Source organism: Dryobates pubescens, chromosome Z (genome assembly GCF_014839835.1).
Source record: "Dryobates pubescens isolate bDryPub1 chromosome Z, bDryPub1.pri, whole genome shotgun sequence".
Classification (NCBI taxonomy): Eukaryota; Metazoa; Chordata; class Aves; order Piciformes; family Picidae; genus Dryobates; species Dryobates pubescens.
In genome coordinates, this window is record NC_071657.1 from 85,002,505 (window position 1) to 85,026,071 (window position 23,567).

The following is a 23,567-nucleotide window of genomic DNA, read 5'->3' on the forward strand; positions in this document are numbered from 1 at the left end:
TTCTTTCTCTTCATCCTCTTTCTCTTTGCTTGAGCTACCAAGTTCTCTGTCTATGTGCTATAGCCTTTGCTTAATTATTAAGCCATTGCTAATAAGTCTTCTCTCTCCTATAAACAAGAAAATTAGCGGCCTCTGTAAGATGAGGAGAAGCCAGCATCCAAGCAGGCCCATCGAGCCTCAGTCCTGAGAGCATGTCCAGAGGAAGGACCTTTGCTGAGAGCCTGAGAAGCTACCGCATTGTATTGCCAGCCTCACACGTCAGAAGAGCCCGCTGTGTCAAGAGGACTGGACCCCCAAGGGTAAGTTCGCCCAGTTGCTGGGGAAGGGACTTAGTCGAGTCTGGCAGTTCAAACGTCTGCCTCAGCCTCAAGCAGCACACTGATGAGCCACAGCCGTGTGTACCAGCTCGCATAAAGCAGGAGCCGCGCTCAGCCGCATGCCTGTGTGACCCTGCTGTTGCGGAATGTAAGAGGAGCCGCCACTCCCACCGCTCCATGCCCTGTGAACCCCAGGGAAATCCATAGCACCGTTCGCGCCCTGTGCTCTACAGCCAGGACCACACCGAAAGGGTCCCGCCCGCTCCTTTGAGCCAAGCAAAGGGGAAGCTGCCACTCCGTGCAGCCGCGCCTCTTCCCCGGAGCCGTCCTCACTGGACCTGAAGGCTGTTGCTGCGAGGGCCTACCCTATCCAGGGACCAGCACTACTGGCCCTGCCGGGCCGAGCCCGCAGGACCGCTCCCTGCAATCCGGAGGGAGCCACCTGAATCCTGCGAAGGGAGCCTGCCTACCGGCTACCCTACGTTCTGCCCCTCTCCACTGCCACGGAAGGGAGAAGGTCGCGCCCACAGTCACCGTCCGGACCAGCTCAGGAGCTATCCCTGGCAACAGCAGCCTGCTGCAGCCTAACAACTAACCTTGCTACAAAGGACACAGCGTATCTTTCACATGCTCTGCACTCACTAACATTCAGTTCAAAGCACCCATGCCTAGAACCATAACATTTCAAGTTCAAGCCTCTGACACACTGTAATAAGCAGCCACCAGGCTCCTGTCGAGTCGCCTTCTGGTGGACAAGCAGAGGAATTGCGGCCCTCGAGAAATTAATAGAAAGTAATTCTATAAATATTCTAATAGGGTCGAAATGGCAAATCCTAAACAACTTATGGGGAGTATTTCACAATCGTGCACTAGAATATGTAGAGAAAATAGTGATTTATGATTAATAATTTTAATAATAAAATTAATGTATATATAATTCATATTTCATATTCATAAATTCATAACCTCTTCATCATAGTCTTGTTGTTCTGTCACAGGATGTCTGGGAGAAGAGACCAACCCTCATCTGGCTACAACCTCCCTTCAGGTAGTTGTAGACAGCAACGTTTCCCCTGAGCCTCCTCTTCTTCAGGCTAAGCAACCCCAGCTCCCTCAGCCTCTCCTCATAGGGCTTGTGCTCCAAACTCCTCATCAGCTATGCTGCCCTTCTCTGGACACCTTCCAGCATGTCAACATCTTTCCTAAACTGAGGGGCCCAGAACTGGACATAGTACTCGAGGTGTGGCCTAACAAGTCCTGATGCAGGGGGCAGGCTGTTTGGCTTTAGGCAACACCTCAGATGGTGTGTCTTCTGTGTTCTCATTCACCTCATTCTCAATTTCCAGTGCCCCACACTTGTTTTGCAAGGGCAGCTGGGAAGATGAGGGGAGCTGTGAGGGTTTTACCTTGCCTCTCTTAACAGAGACCTGTATTCATTCCCTTCTGCTTCTTGGGTCATCTCCCTCTGCTAGAGGAGCCTGCAGAGCCTGGTTCCTCAAATCCAACTCCCTTTCACATTCCCTTACAGATCTATTGAATTGCTAACTCTGAATCTTTACATGTTTTTAGTGCAGACTGAAGGCATCCAGAGAACACAACTACATTATAACTAGTCAGAAACCCAAAAGGCAAGGCAATTCCTGCCTCCAGTATGTATGTTCAACAGATGGCTGCCTTAATGGCATCCTACTGCACCCTTGTTGAGGCAAAGGCTGGAGAGTTTAACTATTATCAAACAGACTGTCGTGGTAGGTTAGTTCCAAAAGCAAACATGTTGGAGCATAATATTCCTGTTCCTCAATTTCTGTTTTAAAAATAAAGTCATTAACAGTTCATGTGTGCAATCTGCTGCTATTGTATCAGGCCAAGAATGCATAACACTTAATGATGCAAAACTGGTGATAAATAGACAACGCAAGCAATACGTTTTTGTAGCTGGAAGCTGTATGGCCATTTCAGATGCAGTCTGACAAACTCTCCCACTTTGGCTGGGATCATTTTCAAAGAGATCAGCTTCTATAATCAGCTTGGTATAAAGCAGCAGCATCAGAAGTGCTGGAGCAAAGGGTAAGGTGTCAATATTTGATGGGATCTTCCTTTCAGCAGGGGTCTGAATTTACATTTTATTTAGATTTAGATTTTATTTAACCACACTTCTGAAAAACAGTGGGACTGTTTGGGAAGTTGGTTGTCTGCATGGCAACTAGAAAAGAATACAGGGAGAAAAGGAGGAGTGTAGAATTTGGATGAGTGGAACTAAGAAACAGGAACAGTGGTATCCTGAACAACCCCAACTTTTCCAGTCCTCTCAAGCATATTGTGTTACTCTTTGTAAGCATCTAGGTCCAGAACTACCAAGTGCCTCAGATTTTTCAAATGCTTTATTCTAGAAATTTGGACTCATTGACAAAAGGAGACACATGAAATTATGCATACATCATGTGTGTCTGCTTAGAGCTAATCATAAGGAAAACCCTGACAACAAAGTAGTTATGGCCCTCCTTAGCACATCTCCCTCTGCAACCCAGAGTCCTCTTCCAAGGTGCCCTTTCTTTCCAGTGGAGCTGGGGAGAAACATGTCAAGATGTACAAGATGCAAAGCAGCACATGGGAAAGAGAATGGAGATGGGTCCACGCTCTGCTGCTTGTGTAGGGTATGTAAACCTACAAGATGGCATAGCAGACCTGGAAGGGAGGGAAGAGTGTTGCAGGTGAGGAAGAGAAGCACAGAATGAATTTCAGGGCAATCTCTTATCCCTTTCTGTTCCTCACCACAAAATCAAACTGCTCATTTCGGCAGATCAACAAAGTTAAAAACCCAGTGTTAAAAATCTATCAACTAGAAACAGTGCCTGAAAAAAAAAATCTGAGCTTAACATATTCCCCCTTCTTTAAAAATGAGGAAACATATCCTACCCCAACACAGACCTTGAAGTATATATTCAAGCCTAGAGTGAGATTTCATGGCCCAATTATGAAACTTGGCATTTTGAGGCTGGTGTTAGATGCATCAGCATGTTAATGACACTGCTGGGATCAAGTGCATGTTAATAAGAAACAGCTGCTTTCCTTTCTAGAAAGCATCTTCCTTTATAGTTTTGAGATTATAAAATCATGGTTTTGGTTGGAAGGGACCTGTAAAGGTCATCTGGTCCACGCACCCTGCAGTGAGCAGGGCCATCTTTAACTACTAAGAGCCCCATCCAATATGACCTTGGTGGTTTCCCCAGATTAGGCACCTGCCACCTCTCTGGGCAACATGTTCCAGCGTTTCACCACCTTCATGGTGAAAATGTCTTCCTTATATCTAGTTTAAAATCATTGGGTTTTAGTTTAAAACAATCACCCTTTGTCCTATCCCTACAGGTCCTAATAAAATCTGTCCTCGTCTTTCTTGTAAGCCCCCTTTAAGTACTGAAAGGTCACAATAAGGTAGCCCTGCAGCCTTCTCTTCTGATAATTTCTGTGATCCTCCTCTGGACCCACTCCAACAGATCCATGATCTTTGAGATAGAGTCTACCTCCTTTCCCATATATTTTTCTAGCAAAGGGCTGGAGGGCAGGGGAGTACCTCAGCAGCTTGCAAGAGTTATGGAACTGAAATATAAATATTATAAAATCTGCTTGTTACAAAACCATTTTTTGTTGTAGAAAACAGGTAGTGATTGCCTACAAGCTAAATGTTATTATGCACACAATGTATTGCTGGGGAGTGATGCAGAGCTTTCATCTCTTACAATCCTCTTCAGGCTCAGCGCCCCCAAATTCAGTAATGCCTGTGGCTATATCAGATTTCTCTGTTGTGGGTTTTTGTTTTGCTTTGTTTTGTTTTTCACTTGTTGAACTGCCTCTCATGTATCTACTACCTTTGTTTTACTTTTCTCTCATCTCAGAGGAGGTATACCGGTCACTATGCTAAAAGCTTTCTCATATATCAAGCTGTATCACGGTACAGTAATCCATAGCTTGGCTTCTCCAGACCACACTTTCAGAGTCCAGTTCCTTCCCCATTCCTTCAGTGACTGATGCTCAGATATTTAATTCCACCAGCAAGAACTGAGGCTACATATCTTAATTAGCAATGACCTATTAGATCATTCCAGCCATAGGTAAAAACCTGGCCTCATTGAATCAATCAGAATATTGCCTTTATCCTCAATGAAGTCAGGACTGCACTTAATACAGACAGTTAGAGGTCCATTTGTATCAAGTACTAAACTAAATTCCACCTAAAAATTATATTCCTACCTTCCTTTTGAAGCTCTGTTCCTATTCTGCTTTAAGTTAGCTAAATTTCAGTTCCTTACCAGCTCTGACTAATTTTCTCTCCTCTGAATCCAAAGAAAATTCCAAAATAAACATTTGAAGACAGTCACAGAGAAATGGCCACAGAAAACAGACTGGCAAAGCTTCAGCAGGACAAAATGCTGTGATTCTGTGTTTGGCCTTTCTTACAGAACAGAGCAGAGCAGCTGTCGTTCCAGCAAGCAATGTTGTCAGCCTTCACAAAAGAAAGTCATGTAAATGTCAAGTCATAGGTATAAAAACAATCCTTCAAAACAGTGCCTGTATATCTGAAAACCCTGCCTAGCTGTCAGCAGTGAAAAGTACCATAAGGAATGATGCAAAAGCCTGTTTAGGACAAACAAAGTTTCTGCACTAAATCCAAACTTGTCCCATAGATCAAGTTACATCACTCTCTCCTTCAGAAGGAGAATAACATGTTCTTCAGCAAAGTGAACAACTGCCTTAGTGCCTTACCAAACATTACTATTGCTTGGCTGAAAGGCAGCCCCAGTCACAGGGTACCCATCAAAATGCCATATGCAAACTATCTCCTGAACTAACATCCCCCAAATTAGCTTTCAGTTGGGTTGCAATAAAGACATAGAAGGCAAATACATCATGCCTTCTCAACCTGGATTTACCCAGAACAAAATATTCCACAGTAGATGATGGGCTGTATTGCAAAACAGGCTGTGGCTGAGCTGTTTCTGTAGAGATCTATTTGAGTGTGCAGGTACCACCTGCTTGGTGCTAGACTCTTTATGTTTTTCTTTCATTAAGACTACCAGAACATAGGCATTCCCAGAGAGGGTGGCAGGTGTTGAAAACAAAAGATTTCAGTAAATGAGGAACAACTGAAAAAAGTCTGTTTCTTATCATGGTCTTTACAGACCAATCATTTGCTAAATAAGTGACAATACAGAAGAGAAGAGACACAATATAAGAGTAGGAAAGTAGGTACTCAAGGTTTCCAGTATGCCCTACTATCAAGGCATTTTGAAGAGATGCCTAATTAAAGCAACAGATATTTTAAGATTGTCTTTTGGATGCAAGTATAAAGAGTTAGATATGCACAGAAAAACAAGAGTTTCGGAAGATTCTGTAGTGTCTACAAGTGGACAGAAGAATTATGAAGGACAGCTGTTTCTGTTCATCGACAAAGTTGCACTTGATAGATGCTAATTTGCAATACTCATCATACTAGAATGATAAATTACCATCCCTAGTTTCTTGGTGAGGAAATGAAGAAACACAAAGTTAGAAACTTCTCCTACTGGTAGCAGTGAAAACTAGTAACCACTAACCTGGGCAAATACACATACCCCTAAAGATCCTGAGGTGGCTTTCCAGGTTATTTAACAACTCCCCTGATAATCAGGGAACATGTTACAAGGATAGTCTTTCACAAATGTATCAAATTCCATAGCAAACACAATTAGAGGTTTTATCTTGACTGTTGTGCCCTTGAATTTGATTTCTCTAATGATCGGGAACCATTACTACTAAAACTAACATGGAAGCATCCTTACAGAACTCATCTTTTCCCATGAAAATTCTGTTCTCTCATTTGTATAATGAGTATTTGTATTTGTATAATCTGTATTATATGATTACTGAATTAAGCACTTTAAGCATAGATTACTATTGGGTTTTAGGGTTGTATAGTTAGCGCTAAAGTCTTAGAAAACTTAGGTCTAGCAAGTCTGGAGACTGTAACGCATTTCTTATTCCAAAATGCTGTCAAAGACTTAGTATGTTGGCACATGCTCAGTCCAAGTATAATGCAAAGCTCTAACATTTTGCCAACATGTCTCCTAACAGCACACTGGCTCCCCAACCAAATACAAACGTGATGTGCCTTTTGATACTTGTTTTACAGAGATCAGAAAGAATGACATGTTAGAATAAAGCCAGGTCTGCAACTATGAACACTGCATCCTAAATGCTCTCATACTAAGGTCTTTTAAAATGGTGACATACATTATCCTATTTCTGTTGGAATCATCTTTCCAGATGCATCTTTACACCTCATCGGCCTTTTTTACATGATTAAATCACATCTGTGGGATATTGTCACTCTATGATTAAGGAGTATGTTAATGATTTACTACTGCACTAGTACTCATCTATATTATATTGCTTAGTAAAATGAAAACACTGAGATTGTTTATTGATTTGCTTTTTAAAGAAAAAAAATCTTATAACCCAAAAAGAATAAATAGAGAAGTCAGACTTTGGACTTCACTCAGATTAGTGGATTATCATGCCCAACAGGTGTAGATTTGATAAGGTAGCTCTTGGTAAAGATTTAAACTATGACTTCTGGACACTTAAACTGCCTTGAATCCATCAAATTTGCATATTTCATAGAGTGTGTTTGATGGCTAATGACTGAAAAATCAGGTATTTACTGCAAGTGCACACTTAGATGCCTAACTGGTGGCATACAACTCTAAAAACTATTGCCTGGTCTCTACAGAAAAATAACACACTAAAGATTTATCTTCATTGCCAGGATTATATGTGAACATGAATACATCACCAAAAACTGACTCAACTAGAATGCTTATGGAATGAATTTAACACATTTTTGCACTCATATTCAGAAATAAAAAGACATAATGGAATTGAAAACACACAGAGATTATTGCCTTGACAAGAGGTACATGTTAGACAGATACACATTTACATTCTCACAGGTCCAGTATTAAGGGAAGGAATGAAGGGAAGAGATCCTGGTATGAAGCAGTGTGCAGTGAAGCCATGGGCACTGCTCTTAGCTGATGGGTTCCTGCTTCTAGAAACTGAATGTGACAAATACAGCACATATTTCTGTTAGTCCAGATACAAGTGGTTCCTGTCAACTTGCAGCTACCACTCTTGATCTTAGATCTTGAAGCCCACCTTCACACAAGTTTATTATATTATGTTTGGAAATGTCTGTCCACAGCTGGTGCCTCCAGTGACACCCTGACAATCTGACGTGGGTTTAGAGGTTTGCATTGTTTGTGTTGCAAAACCACCTCAGCCCTACCGAGTCCACAGCCAGCATATAAATTTAGCCCACCTCTCAGAGACATGATTTCTTCAAAAAGGTTCCAAGATGGAGATTAAGAGAGCACAAAGTTAAAAATAAAAAAATATTAACTACACATTGATCAAACAGAAGAGCATGTAGCTACACAGAGGTGAAGCTTGGCACTACTGGTAGAAGACTAAAGAGACTTACATATTGTTTTATTTCCGTGTGTTGTGTGTGCTAGAAGCCACATGTAAAGTTTTCTACACAGAATAGCTGATGATTTTTCACTGGAGTTGAGTTATAATATTTCTCTGCCCAGGTCACCAGTGATACCTTTCGAACATGATTTAGATTTTAGGCGGACTTACCAGGCAGTCACCCTCCTTGTGGGTCAGTGGAAAGAGATGCATTAGTTTAAAATTCATCAAATTAGCACTGAAGTTGGGGAGGAAAAAAAGAAAAACTCTGACAAAACTCAGGGGAAAAAAGGGGCTTGAAGAGAAAAGATGTGAAACAAGAAATACACAGTGAGAACAGACAGAGCCAGAATTCACCATGACACGACTCAAGAGTTACAAAAGCCATAAAGAATTAGGAAACGTGGTAGAAAAAACTTTATGCAACATTCAAGAAAACATTGAGTCCAATGTAACTGAAGGAGTGAAAAGAAGATGATAGAGAAAAAGTAAGAAACAGCTTTGTGACTTTCTGCAGAGCTTTCCTGACTAGAAAGTATTGGCAACCGGGCTTTGAATGAGGGCTATGAAGAAGCGACTGTGATGAGATCCAAATAGGCATCCCAGACACTCATTTGGAAAACTTATTTTTGAAGGAGGAGAATGCACACTGAGAAGTCAAAGACTTTAGCATAGTCAAGGTGCACGATGAAGGACTAGAGCAAGGGGTAGTTTTTTAATAGTTGACATACTGAAGGCATGTTTTTGCTGTAAAGAAGAAGGAAGCTGCAACAGCTGTCAGCAGCCGGGAGGCATATGGAGAAGGAGAGTGACCCTGAGGTTATGAATCTGAGTGACAGGAAGGATATGGCATTATCAAAATCAGAAGTGAAGAGAGATTTAGAAGAGAAAGTAGGGAGTTCTGTTTTGGCCAGATTAGGAATGATCTGAAGGCAAAACAACCAGGATTATGTGTCAGGGAGGCAGTCAGATATGCAAGACTAGACAGAACAGAGCAGAAGGTTTAAGAGTTATTGGCAGAGAGATAATAGCCAAATCCGTGTAACTGGATGTTGTCATCCAGGGACATGGGTACAGAAATCTCCAGGCAAATCAAGGACTGACTAAATCCCTTCTCTGCCACCTCACAGAGGTTCTTACCTAGTTCCAAAAGAAATTATCTATCCAAAAGAAATTATCTAAAATAGTGCTGCAAAAACATGCATAAAACTCTGTCTCTCCATAAAATCTAAAGATCATACTATTCTAAAACTAGGGCAACCACTAAATGAAAGCTAACCTGAACAATAACTTTAGCTAAACTTCAGGTCACATGCATTTAATATAATGAGATGAAGAATATGAAAAGGCCATTCATAATGGAATTCATCGAGTTAAGAATGCCGTGCTTAGCTGCCTTATAACATATAATTAATGATCCTATAAAAATCCAGCAGTACAAACTCTCCTGGCTGCATGCAGAACTGTTCTTTATGCTGGGTAGGGCAAGCAAGCATCTGCTTCCACAAATACTGCCCTTTGAGAAGCTGAAAAGCTTTTTTCCCCTGCTCCATCAGGGACCACACTGCCATTTCCATGACATGCTGAGCTTTGAACCGTTACCCAAATCAGACTATAGCATTTGGCAACCCAGTACACATCTGTCATGATAGACTGATTATTGGTGAAACGTTAAAGAAAAAGTCATTAACTATTTTCTATAGCTTCTAATACCCCACCTTCCTCTAGATTATTTATAATCCTCACTAAACCTACCCTCTGTTTATAGCCTTTTAACACAACAGAGAAATACTGTCTGGAGAGCTATCTTGCCTTATACCACTCCCAACCATTTGGTACAACAAAAGACATCCTCTCTCCATCAAAAGGCCTGATCCCTCCTGAAGCCTTGATGCTCAGATTCAAGGTTAAAGGATTAAGGCCTGAAACATTGAATACCAGAAAAAAGGAAGACAAATATCAAAAGAAACACAAAAATCAATCCTCTTCACCGCAGGAGCAGTGTGAAGAACAAATCAGCTGGGCTGAATCTAAAATTTTCTCTGCATGGCTCTCAAAAATTAGCACTGTTATAAATGTAATAGGTAGTTTGAAAAGCCTCAGCACCCATGCAAAGCCACAGAGTTCTCCTCAACACACCAGTATGGTCTGGAAAGTTTTATGTCAGAATAATTCAGCGGCAAATACACAAAGGCCACTTCAGACAAAGTAAAAGCTGATGAGCGAGCAAGAGTATGTTATCTTTATATGTAGCCTGTATATCTGCAAGTGGCAGAATCTAATATTTACTGGTGTTTGCCTTTTGCTTCAATTCTCTGTGTGCTGAAGTGCAGCCAAGGTCACAAGAGGTGAGGGTGAGTGGGTTTTATCTTAGTGCAGCTGTGATCATGACCAGAACAGCAGGGTACAGAGGATTTGTTACTTAACTTTTAATACCAATAGCTTTTGTTCTTAGTCCTGCCCCATCAGTTCTGATAAAGGCTTTTAAATGGTGTGAAAGTTCTGTGAGTGGTCTTAAAATCCCCTAATTTAAAACTACCTTCCAGAACATACTTTGTTTTATAAGATTTTTCTTAACTTTTCCAACTCACAAATTTCTGGGACATACGAATATCTAGATTAAACATAATTTTGTCTTTGCCAAGATTACATATAAAAATAAAAAGTAACAAAATGGTATGTCTGAAAAAGTAATCCACTCCAATTTATAAAAATAGAACTCAGGTTTTAAAAATTCAATTCAGACAGTAAACTAACAGCATCTACATTTTCCTGTAAAGGAGGCATCTGCAAATGACTTGCAAAAATGTCTCTCACTGTCTGCAAGTGTTGGCAAGGAACAAACTCCTACAGGAGTTGCATGAATTTTAAACATTTCAACCCTAAGTAAAAAAAAAAAAATCATCAAGCATTTTCAGTTCCAATATGTGATATTACAGAACTATATTCATGCAGAAGACCAGCAGGAAATGCAAGTTTTGTGAAAATATCAAAGCATTCAAGTTTTAGCAAGCCTGTTTTCACCGATTACCATCCTACGCTTAGCAGTGTCTCTAACACCAGAGTTCCTGTGCTTTTTTGAAGACCTCACCTACAGGTTGGTTCCATCTGCCAATGGAAACTACTTATGGTATCTTCTATTTTTATCTTATCAGTCTATCAGTAGGCTTCCTGCTCAGGGTAACTTTGGACCGTAATAGAAATGATGTAATGCTACTGTGATGCATACATGATCATGAGAACAGAATAAGCCTAATCAGGTAAATGCATGGCAGGCAGCTCCAAAACCCTGTCACAGTTGAAAGTAAACCTGAAAATGAGATTATTGAATCAACCAGGTCAGCAGAAATGAACTCCTTCCTCCCTAGTCCAATAAGGATGTTACCTTAAAAAGTAATTTAAAAAAAATTAAAATGCATGCATAGATGTATGAAATGGCCAAACCCCTCCCTCCATTCAACAATTACTTTTGCCTTTTACTAACCACATCAGGACAAAAGCCTTTACTGTATACGATTAAACCTACTATCTTCAGAGTCTGCATGTGGCACTAATAAAGCAAAATTGTGTATCTAACTGATTATACTCTCCCATTACGTCACAACAGACTCCAGCAGCCATCTGTTGGAGGGATGGTGTGCCTATATATAGCCAGTCAACGCCATGTGAGAAAGAAAAACCTCATAACTGCTACTAATTCAGCATTTGCACTATTGGCACGTCTTTTACTGGCCAAAAAAGTGTTCACTCCACAAATATCCTGTCTAAAAATGATACAAACTTCAATGCAAAATTATCTTGAACAAAAAAGTAACTTTGGTGTTAAAAAGAAGCACTAACGAGTGGGTAAGCAGCTTCCAGATACACAGTTTTATGGGCCATTTGCAAGCACAGTTGATTTCAGCCCAATATAATATGCAAGTCTGCCAAAACGGCAGATGAAAAAACGAGAATTCCAAAACATTCAATGCATTCCTAAAAGTTGGCCAAGCACTACATAGACACATCTCAAGAGAACAACTCATCGATGAATTGAGGCCTTGGACAAGCCAGTTGTGGCACTGGTGACAGTTCCTCCTCCACAGGCTCAAGAAAACAGTAACAGGAGGTGACGGACACACGCTGGCATGAAGAACTTACAAGAAACTCAAAATAAGAACCAAAATGAGTGGAACCATTGTCACCAGTTTAAGTATGAGTTCCCTTCAAAAACAGGAGTAAGAAGGTCAGAGGTAGTAGAGGCATGTGATCATGTGTGGGTTTTATTTCATTTTTAAATTAGTTGGAGAAGGTCGATTGCATGAACAAAACTGGATATGCCTGGGACAGCAGGGGGAGCTGCGAGTCTGTGCTGCTCTGCGTGTCCATTTAACTGCATTGAGTATTTGGTCAAAGACATGGAAGGATGCTTGCAAACCACTGCACAAAGATGCCTGCACGTCAAACAAGCTGCAAAGAAAATCAAGTTCATAGCAAAGCATTAAACAAGGAGCAAGTGATAACTGTCACATTCTTTCACCAGATAATAAGAATAGTTAGATCATAAAAACAGCAATCTTTTAAAAGACCCCTGACAGCACTCCCTCCTGGAACTATTACCATAGCAATGAGCATCCAAACAGGGGGAAAGTACTGCTGAATTCTGTATTTGATATTTTCAAGTAACTGAAAATATAAACTGGAAAAAAATACATGTACATGACAGAGAGTTAAGAGCAGAAGCATAAAAAGCCTTCAACAAAATTAAAGGTGGCAAATTCCACCTGCAAATCTTTAATACTTCAGGAAAGAAATCCTTTCACCAGGTAGCAGATACTGAAAGAGTGCCTGCAGATAACTGTAAATCCATCTCATAGTTTCTACATCCAACTATTCCTACTTACAGCCTTTTGCACAGGTCCATGCAGGGTAGCAACGGCACTATTGTGTGAAAACTGAGGAAAAGATGCATATTAGAGAAAAGGAAGTAGAAAGCTGCACTGGCAAAGCCACCTAGGAAACCTGCTGGAAGCAGAGTACCTTGTACATTAAGATTTAGGCACACAGCAGAACTCTAGAGAGCGATGCTTGCAAAGTAGTATCTTCTCTCATTGGTGCTAGTAAATAGGTGTTATTTTCATGGCATTCAAATCCAATGTTAAGATTAAATAAAGGGGAGAAGAGTAGACTGTTTTAAAATTCCTCTCCGAGATGCAGACTTCAGGAGCACACACAAAAGCAGGTGCCGAGTGTATTCATCCTAATGAATACACATGGAGTAGGTACTTGAGCATGTACCAAGCATCTGTGTCTGGGAGATAGAAAGCACTTTGTAAAGGCTAGTTTATGCTAAATAAATGTACCAAGTTATGTTTTTATTTTGAATATTTTAAAGCATCTTGCACACTAGGGCAGCCTTAAAAAGAAGTTACACAGGCAACTTGTCAATAATTGTACAAGTCACAATCTCCACAGCTGAAAGTTGGCTGTGGGCTCACTTAGGAGTACTCCAAGCTACTGCATCCCCACTCTGCCCCCAGTAAAATCTGCTCTGACTGATGAACTTTAGAGGACTGGAGATCCTGAATCTGAAGACTCTTCAGATGTCACATGCCAGCCCAGTTGCCAGCCCACGGAGGGATGAACACACTTCTTCTTAACAGTTCCTCAGCACACCAAGCAAGGAAGTGATGCAAATTCAATTTCAATGTCGCAAATTCGTATCAGGACAATCCAAAGAGGTTGAAATGGAAAAAGCTTGCTGACTTTGATAATGGAAAAACCATAACATCACATTTTGGAGCGAAAATGAAACAGTTAGAAATTAGAAGAATGCAAATGAAACTCAGAAAATTTGGCTAGAGTTTGTAATATTCACTGAGATAAGAGTTTTCCTTTACACAGACAGAATAGGACCAAAATTCCATTCCAGGAATCAAACTCCGTACTGTATTTGCTCATGGAATCTTTGTTTCTTTTTTTTCAAGGAAGAAAAAAATTAATCCCTACAGGAGATGACAAAATGCCTTTTAAAGTACATATCTCATTTCTGACTACAATTACCTTTCAATAGCCTGGCACAGCTGCATGCTCCTATTTGCTTTTTGTTTTTCATTAATGACTCCTCTATTATTTGTATCCATCCTATAGCATTTAAGCCTGGCAGTGATGCACATTCCCTTGTGTATGATTCTTCTACAGATTGTAGAGAATAAATTGCAATTAGATTTTCATAATTGTAGATAATTAACTCAAAATGAGCTGTTAATTATAAAAACCTCTATGTTTTTCAGTTCTTGATGATATTATTTATTTTACTTCTAAACTTCAATATCTCACTTCAGCAAGTTTAGTGTTTTAAAGGACTTTCATAATTTCCTCTAGAATGCCAGCATATTCTTAAGATGGCACAGTTTTGCACAGTGGAAGACTTAAATCAAGTTCCATGCTGAGAGATTTACTAGGGGAGCTCTCATAATAACTGAAGTCAGAGAGAGTTGGTTTTCCATTAGGGATTTGATAGTATTTGCTATAACAAGAACTGTTTGGCAGGTCAATTAAAAAAACAAATAACAACAACAACAACAACAACAACAACAAAAAGGCCAAATCCTGAAAAAAACAAACAAAAAGGAGACACTTAAAAAAATATGTGTATGCCTACCCCCTCATCCTCTTTTGTCAGATCAAGCCATTTTCACATTTGCACACTCTCTCTATACTGAAGAAAACATCACTTATGCATTCAAATGCGTAAAAGAGACAAATGGACTTGTCTTCCGTAGCCTCTTTCAGCCTTACATTAGAATAAATTATTTAGAGACCATTCATCTGGTAACCTTTCTGAAACTGAAAATGGCATATAGGAAGGAAAACTTTCAAGTGTTTTGCTGCCAAACTTTGTAACCAGCTGGCACGGCAACTTGAGACTGCATGAACACATATTAACTTTGAAAAAATACAGTAAATTAAACCAGGAGAATGATGAGAGGGTGGGGAACCTTTTGAAATCTGAGACTCTCAGTTAGGTAACAGCACAGATTTTCCCCAGTTTCCCTGGTAGGCTACGTAGACTTTTGCAGGTTTTGGAGAAACTGGTGCCAAGAAGCCCCATAGATGTTCTAGGTTACATTTTTTCTCCAAGGAGCTTAACGCTATGGCATCTTACACATCATCGCTCTTTTTTTGTTACAGTGATTGCACTTTGATCACATCAGTCTGTGTGAAATGAAACAAAAGCATCAGAACATAATGAAGATATGTCAGTAACTCAGAGCAGTCAAACACCTGGTTAAGCACTGAAGTATTCCAAGGAAATTAACAACCATTGTTCTGGAGAGGTCTTATCACTTTGCCATGGCAAGGGGTCTCAAAAAAAAAAAAAAAAGAAAAGGTAAAATAACATCAGTATCACTTAATACTAAAACAAAAAAAGAGTTTGGACCTTTAGTTCATAAATAAATTGCTTCTCCAGTATTGTCAGAGTGGAGAGAAAAGCTTGTTATTTTTACCTATTCTCTTGTCACTAAAGAAGGTGCCATTCAAAGGACAGCTACTCATCTGGTCCACTACTTGGTCGAAAGAATATCTATACTTCAAGCAGAGAACAAGAAGATAATAATTTTTGAGAAAGCAAGAAAAACCCTGTGAAACCAAGAGTTTTTAATTGTTGCTATTCTAATGAGCCTGAATCATCTTCCAGTATTAACAGGAAATGCAACAGAGTAAGAAGAAAGAAAACACAGTAATGTATTGATTAAAGTTTTACACAGCATGCAAAACTGAGATAAAGAGTTAAGTATTGGCTTAACTCTACTTCCATTTATTTCAGTGGTAGTTAACTGGAGGCACTGAAGCAGAAGTGCAACATAATACTGTTTACAAAAAACAAGTAACTGTCACCAATTGGAAAAGGTCATTCATATCTGAGAATTTTCACACTGGGTCCAAATCAAGACTGAAGGAATGTTCTGATCTTAATTGAAAAAAACCAAAACCAAAACCAAGCAGTACCTAGAGCAAAGAACAAGAACTAAGATCTCATGAAAACTCCACTTTGCACTAGACTAGGTAGGTGTCTTTAAGAGATGACACACAAAACCTGGGACCTCTAAAGAAAGTCAATTCCTAAACCTTGAGTAATAACAGGTCAGCATAACTATTGAGTTGAGTCATAAAACTCAACAGCCAATGAATTTTACCTTTCCTTCAGAAAAAAGCTCTTAATCTGAAACAAACACATGAACAAGTACACTTGGCAGCCATCAGCACACTGTCAAGAAGATATATTGACACTGTGAAGTACTTAGAAGTAAAGAGAGAAATTACCTTAGCCCCATGCTGTTGCCATTCATCATTAGAGAAAGTTCTCCAGGTGCTTCATCAATGGGCACATCTTCTGAACCAGGTATGTGGCCTCTAAACCTGAAAAAAAGCAGAGTTCGCCTTTTTGCAGCTGGTCAAATCATCACACCAGGAACTTGCCAGAAAAAGGTGAGTTCTGTGTCAACAAATAGGACATTTAATCACATTAAATGCAGAAGCTTTCAGGGCTGTTTTTGCACTTTCAAATACACTTTTATATTGAAAGGCTGACTTATGTCCAGTGCCTTTGTTTCTAAGGATTAGCATTGGGAAAAAAATTAGAAACATTTAATTTACTGATTTCCAAGGACCAGCTCCCTTAAGAAAATAGTCAAAATATGCAATAACAAAGATCTCTGTTGGGCTCAGATTACTGCTTTAGCAGCACTGGAGGTCAAAGCCATCAGGTTTCACATCATGGTTTAGTTGATTAGGTGGGTTGGATTGGTTGATTGGACGCGATGATCTTGAAGGTGTCTTCCAACCTGGTCTATTCTATTCTATTCTATTCTATTCTATTCTATTCTATGTACAAACTTGCACAAATGAGGAATTTGTCTGAGATGGTTGTCTCACCTGAAATGATGGGCCCATAGCTGATGCTCCATTTTTTAAAGACTACCCCACCTTTTCCTTTCTCTTCAATGAAGACAGAAAACTCAGCAAGACAGACACTTCTCCCTATTTGAATAAAATTTCTTGTTCCAAATTTTACTCATATTTGTCTACTCTGACATGGCTGGCATCAGGAGGAATCTCTGAACTGCCCCTTTCCCACACACACCCCATTTTTGACAGCTGAGTTACTATTTTACATATAGAGGAATTTTAGACTGAAAATACTACACAGACTTGACACTACAGAGAGAAATGTGAAAATTAAAATGCAGTTATGATACATTGTGGGGAAAAAATAAATCAATACCTACTTTCACTAAAAAAGAAGAATTAAAACCCAATACTTACAAACAGTCAGACCTTTTTCACTTGTCATTCAATGACAATACTTTCAGCAGCTCAGAATGAACTTTAACCAGCACTCCACCCATGCAGAAAGACAGACAATAAACACTATCTAGAAATGAATTTTTGTTGTATTATTTTTTGAACTGTCATGCTGTTAAGGGATGAACTAGGTTACAGCCTCCTGACAATGAAGCAAAGGGTATTTAAGCTTAGCTAAAAAAAAATTCATTGTTTGTAGTATATAAAATTATCCTATTACCAAGTGCAAAATTTAATTATATACCTAGAACTCAAACAGAACAGTGCATGCCTAAGAGAATTACCTGCAAACATCACACATTTAATTCTAAAAGGACTAAATATGTTTTAAGAGCAAACACACTATGTTCTAGTTGCTTTTCTTAGAGGGAATATGTCAAATATGCTTTCACAAGCACCTCTGAAAAGAGATCATAAATACTGAGTCCTCAGATTAATTATATATGATTTTATTTCACAGAACTATTTTTTGTAACTAACCTAGCACATTGAAGTTTGGGTTTTTTTGCAAAAGAAAAAGAAAAAGGAAAGAAGAAAAAAGAGTGGATAAAATAGGTATAATGGCATTAGCTATCACATCATTATAGATATATTTAAGGTTCTTTTTTTTCTAGGCTTATGATGCCTCGAATACTGGAAAACAGCCATTGGAAACAAAACCACAAAACACCTAAGTCTGTGTTTCCTTCATATTCCACTTGGTTTTCATTAGAGGGATGCAAGCATAGAATTAAGGTATTTGATGATTAAGAATCCATCTGTTCCTATCCAGTTCTCACCTGAAATTGTAATACTTTGTGACCTCATCCATTTTCAACATGCACAACTGTGATTGCCTTTAAGACAGGTATTTTTAAGGCATGCAAACACATTTTCAATGGAAGCCAAAATCTAAGAAAAAGGGGAAAAAAGCAACCCTAAATCACAGGTTTTTTTTCAGAGTTTGAAGAGTAACCAGGAGGCTGGGATTAAGAAGAGAAAGTGATATATTCCTCCATGTTGGTTATAATACATGAATGTAAATGTGGGTCATGTAATGCAGACTCATGAGATGCTATCAGCAGTTACCATATTAAAACAGTATCAAAGTCAGCATCTTTCTGAAACCTTCCTACTGAATCTTCCTAAAGACTTAGTTTATTTCCCCATTGCTTTCCCTTCCTAATGCTGAAATGCTAGTATTCAACTGAGTCATAATGACTAATTCAACTTGCTTTATCCTGCTCCCTTTCACTATTCCCCTCCACTCTAGTAACATGATACCAATAAGCCAGTTTCTCCCTCTCTTCCAGAGACTTCATTTATGTCATCAGAAAGGCGTTACCTCACCTTCTGCAACAAGCTCAGGGGCCTTTCAGACTATATCCCATATTTCTACAGTTATTGCTATTCCTTTCTTCCAGTTTTAAGGATGCATTGTGCTTCAGATTTGGCATCCTCACTCTCAGGAACATCACTCACATCACTCAAACAAAAATGTCCTTACTATACAGAGCTCCATTTTTTTTTCTGTGTGTGTGTGTGTGTGTGTGTGTATATATATGTATGTATGTATATATATGTAAAAAGAGTATTCTATATATATGTATATATGAAACGATCTCCATCTTCTTTTGAAAAACACATTTATGCCAGTTCCTACCTAGGAAGGTGCAATACTTCAAAGTGACCTCTCCAAGGAAGGGGGAATGCCTCATCTGTCATCCATGCTCACAATGCTTTCTTGCCAAATGTCTGTATTCCTTCAAGTGCCTGCACCATGATCAATGTCTTGTTTTCTACTATTGCTCCTCTTTTCCTACCTACTATTTCAGCACTGCTTCTCCTGTGCCTTTCTTTCTACCACATACTATTTTCCTCTGCTGCTTTTGACAGCTGTCATGATGTTTCCCAACAGTATATGCTAATATACTAAAAAAATCTCCTCTCTAAATCACTGTTAGACAGAACAGGTCTTGCTTATCTTATCAGTTTCATTCTCCCATTGTAATTAACTATTGCCCACATGTGCATTGGAAATTCTAGAATATGTTTTTAATTATAAATCTCAAAATCACCTGTTATAATCCACACGGGATTGGCACAGTTGATGTTGTTTTAGCACACTTGCTTCTTGCTTAGCCAATAAATGCTGGAGTCTTTCCTTTTCAATTTCCAGCTCCATCTTCTGCAGAAGCAGCTTCTGCCTTCTTTCTTCATACAACCTTTGAGCCTTTTCTGTTTCATTAGACCCTGAGTCCATGCTGTCATTCAGAACAGAAGCTTGAGAGCACCTAGAATAAGCACAGGTTTTGTGAACTGGCCCAGAGTGTCTTCTAAGCACCTGGCTGACATGGTGGTTCTCTTGTGCAGTACCTGAGCTCCCAAGATGCCTGCAGGCACAATCATGACTCACTTGCTGAGTGCATGAGCTCTGAACCTCATTAGCTTTCTGTTCCATCTCTTGAGTTGGTTTTACATAGTGAGCACTCCTCTGCTTGACTGGGTACATCACGTTGTTACACTTTCTGTGCAGGCCATTTTGCGCAGGACAGCCCTTCAGACTCTCCTGATGGTTGTAATGGATTTCAGTCCCGTAACCGTGATTATTGCTGCAAGGCTGAGACAATGCAACATGGCCTGGGCTTCCAGCCTTTGGTGCTCTGCTTTTCTTGTAAGAATTCTGAAGTCCTCCAATACCCAAGTACGAACCATCTAGCTCCAAAGATGGTTGTTGGCACAAGCTCTTCTTACTGGACACCTGCAATAAAAGAAACACTTTACTGTGAATTACCAAAGCTTATCTATGCTCATTAATTTCACTTGGTAAATGTGCTCTCTCAAAAGCAGACTTAATGCATAACGCCAAAGCACATAAAGCCAAACCCAAGAAAATGTTTACCAGAAAACAGACATGAATCTGCTATCAATTCTACATTCATTCAATCTACACAAGTGTAATAAATGTAAAACTACTGCCTGCAGGATCCTCAGCATAAAATGAATTCCTTCAGAGTATTAAGAGTGGCAAAAAACGTTAAATGTTAAGGTTTGAAAATGTTTAATTTTGAATACTGAGCCAAAAAAATCCATTCAGCCACTATAAATACTCTTTGATTGGCTATTACACAGCAGGAGATTTGATGTAAAACATTTCACCTTGTACTGAATGGGATATTACTTACCTCTGGAAATTTGATGAGAGTTTTTGAAATATCTTTACAGAAACACAGATAAAAACTAACTACTTTCTGTAAAAAAATGGTTGTACATCAAAAGCTGTCATTTAAATACAAAACATGTTTAAATTCAGCTATAAATGTAAAGTGATTTTTTAATTAAGCTGGGCAAGTGATTATACTCTGATAAAACTCTGAAGAAAGAAAGCAACTGCCATTCTAATTTGTCAACCCAGTGCAAGCCAATTCTAGGGGTTTTGTTACAGCGGTGTGTATTATGTAACAGACATCAAAATTCTACTTACATCCTGGAGTATCCTTGCCTTATGGACCAGCTAGGCAGTTAAGCATTTGGGATTTTATGCACATCAGAACAGCAGTGAATTGGGCACTTGCATTTCTTTTGCTAGACCTGTGCATTAATTTCAATAACATCCTGAATTTAAACCCCTCCAGCCTCTGGGACCTTTCACAAAGATCTAATCTTCTTAATTACAGAAGCCAGGTTTATTAACAATAACAAAACCACTGCAGTGCAAGTGGCTTAACAGAGAAATTTGCTATCCGGAAAGAAGAGTGTTATTTGCATTCTGGCAATTCTTACGATAGACATTGTTCACAGAGTGGCAGACATGGAGCAAGCCCCAAAACACTAAAAGTTAGGAATGCAAGCAAGTGTCCAACACTGATTAGAAGACAGAGATAATTCAAGTCTATGCAGTGTGTCTATGTATAATTAAAATTCTTTTTTATAAATAATCAAAACACCAAATATACTCTGCTGTCCTTCAAGTCAACCAGTCACAAGTTTCTTATGGATTTCACAGAACGTAAATTAAAGTGAATTAGCACCTGAATACTGATATTTTATTATTTCCAGTTTTGTGGATGCAACTATATACCCTCTGCCATGTGATTGAAAACCAAGGATGTCACGTTTTGCCCCAAAGTGCCCAGTGAGTTGGAGGCATTTGCATTAATGTCACAGCTAAATGTCTGAGGAAAGTCTGGTGCTTGGACTGGGTGAAAAGTGCAGGACATTAAAATATTTTAAAGTCAAAGGGGCTGGCAGGGCAACTGAGCAGAAATGCAACATGCTGCCAAAAAGACAGAGTTGTGTTATTTATTGTATGTAGTGTGCCATCCTTGTCTGCAATATTTTCTAGACAAATAAAGGCTACAAAGCCCTTTTAATCTAAATTAGACCATATATAAAGGCATGACTAGCAACAGGAAGAAATATTACAGAAAAAGAAAAGTAAGAGAATCCTACGGTTATATGCTGCCTCTCATTTCCTACTTCACCTGTTTCTCCTAATAAAGCACTTACGGCACCAACAGAAAGAGGTTTTCAAGGTGGCCAGTTTGCCAGCCTGATTAAGACATCAGAAGGTATTCTTAGATCTGAAGGTATTCTTAGACCTGAAGGTATTCTTAGAAGGTCCTAACAAAGCTGGCAGCTTAGGGTAGTCTACAGAAAGCAAAGGCTGCTACCCTTCTGCAGCTTATAAACAGAATTAAACAGGATGGGGGGAAAAAGGCAAAGATTAAAAAAATGAGAATTTTCCTTATTTTAGCAGTTTGCTTTCTTGTCTTTTCAAGAGACAAGAGAATGTTAAGAAATCTAAGCACATGAATGACGATGGCACAAAATAATCATCAGGAGCAGGTTTAAGAATAAAGGTCCACATCAGAAATTAACTTCATGGCTGAGACTCTATTAAGAGTCCCTGAAGGCCCTAAAAAGAGGTACCAGTTAGCATTTGTTGACCTTGGCCACCATTAAATCTGCCCTGATGGTCTCAGAATGGCATTGACATTTAAAGACTTCATAACAAGGCAGAGAAACTTTAATGTTATTTCACAGTTACAATATGTTTGCGGGGGGGAAATTCTCATTAATGTCACTGAATGCGAGTGGGGTTTTTTTTATTCCTTTAGAAGAAGGAGGTCATGTTAGGCAGAAGACTGACTTCCAACACTCGATGACTACTCAGTACCTTGCAGGGTCTAACCCCTTAGAAAAATTAACTGTTTGATGTCGGAAGATAGGCACAAGAACTTTTTTCACAATTTGTGTATTTCTGTTAATGCTTTGAAACCTACAGCTGGGTGGTAGAGGCTGCAGGGAAAATGAACTGACGTCTGCATTTATGAGGGATCAGATGAGACTGGAGCATGACAGATCTGCTTGATGCAGGCCAGGTAAAGGGGAAAAAGGGAATAAAAAACATAAAAATTTCAAAGACCCACCTACATCATGAGTCTAAAGATGCACAACCATAAGGAATTGGGTAATTACACAAGAGGAGTTTAAGAAAGATATTGCTTATAGGACACATGCAAACCATGATGAACCATGATGGAACAGCTGTGCTTTCCCCTCTACGAAGCTCTTTCAGGCTTGCTGTATGGTATTTAAAGATACGATTTCCTTTAACAGGGGCTTAAATAAACAAACAAACTCAGGCTGCTCCTTGCAATGTATGGAGGTAGTAAGACTTGATCATGTGTTAAAACTCTCACACAGAAACAGGAAGATGTTAAAAATTTGTTTGAATAATCTTTAGAAGGATTTAAAGAAGAAGACATGTAGGGAGCTCTACAAAATCTCTACTGCAGTTCCAGTAATTTTTGCTCAGGGATACAGATTAGAGCTTAAACAAACACCCAGTCCTTAAAAATTCCTACAAACAAAAATAGGACACCACTTCTACACACACAGCATTATGATCTCTGCAAATTCTTCTCAAATGCAACTTGTGTGCTCTGCAGTGTTAATTCACAGCGCTATCAGAGCACACAGATTTACAGGCTTGACTCCAGCACACAGGGCTCTGTACTGCAAGGGATGAACCAGTATCTGATCAGATCTTACAATCTCAACACAGGTAAGGTCCTGACAGATTTTGCTGGTAGCTCTGCATGTATAAAACATGTTTAAGAAACAGCCCCAAATCATGACTTTAATAAAGGAGAGAAAGAAAGGAAAAGAAAGGAAGTATTTAAGGCCAGGCTGGATGGGGCTCTGAGCAACCTGATCTAGTGTGAGGTGTCCCTGCCCATGGTAGGAAGGTTGGAATTAGGTGATCCTTGAGATCCCTTCCAATCCTACGGTTCTAAATTTGGAATTCTGAAGACAAAGGTAGGGTCCTAACAAAACATAGTGCTTTTAAGTTGAACAGCCAAATTTCAGTAGACGTTAACAGCATTAGACTTTAACCCCTAGTGCCTGGTT

At 39.4% G+C, this 23,567-nt stretch overlaps 1 protein-coding gene across 1 annotated transcript in view; it reads right to left on the bottom strand.

Moving 5' to 3' along the window:
• Positions 1-23,567, bottom strand: part of KIAA1328 (KIAA1328 ortholog) — a 173,243-nt gene that overhangs the window by 17,144 nt on the left and 132,532 nt on the right. The window contains exons 6-7 of the mRNA XM_009907804.2: positions 19,229-19,911; positions 16,131-16,226 (exon numbers count right to left, since the gene is read on the bottom strand). Of these exons, the coding sequence (XP_009906106.2) occupies positions 16,131-16,226; positions 19,229-19,911 (779 nt within the window). The remainder of the gene's footprint in view (positions 1-16,130; positions 16,227-19,228; positions 19,912-23,567) is intronic.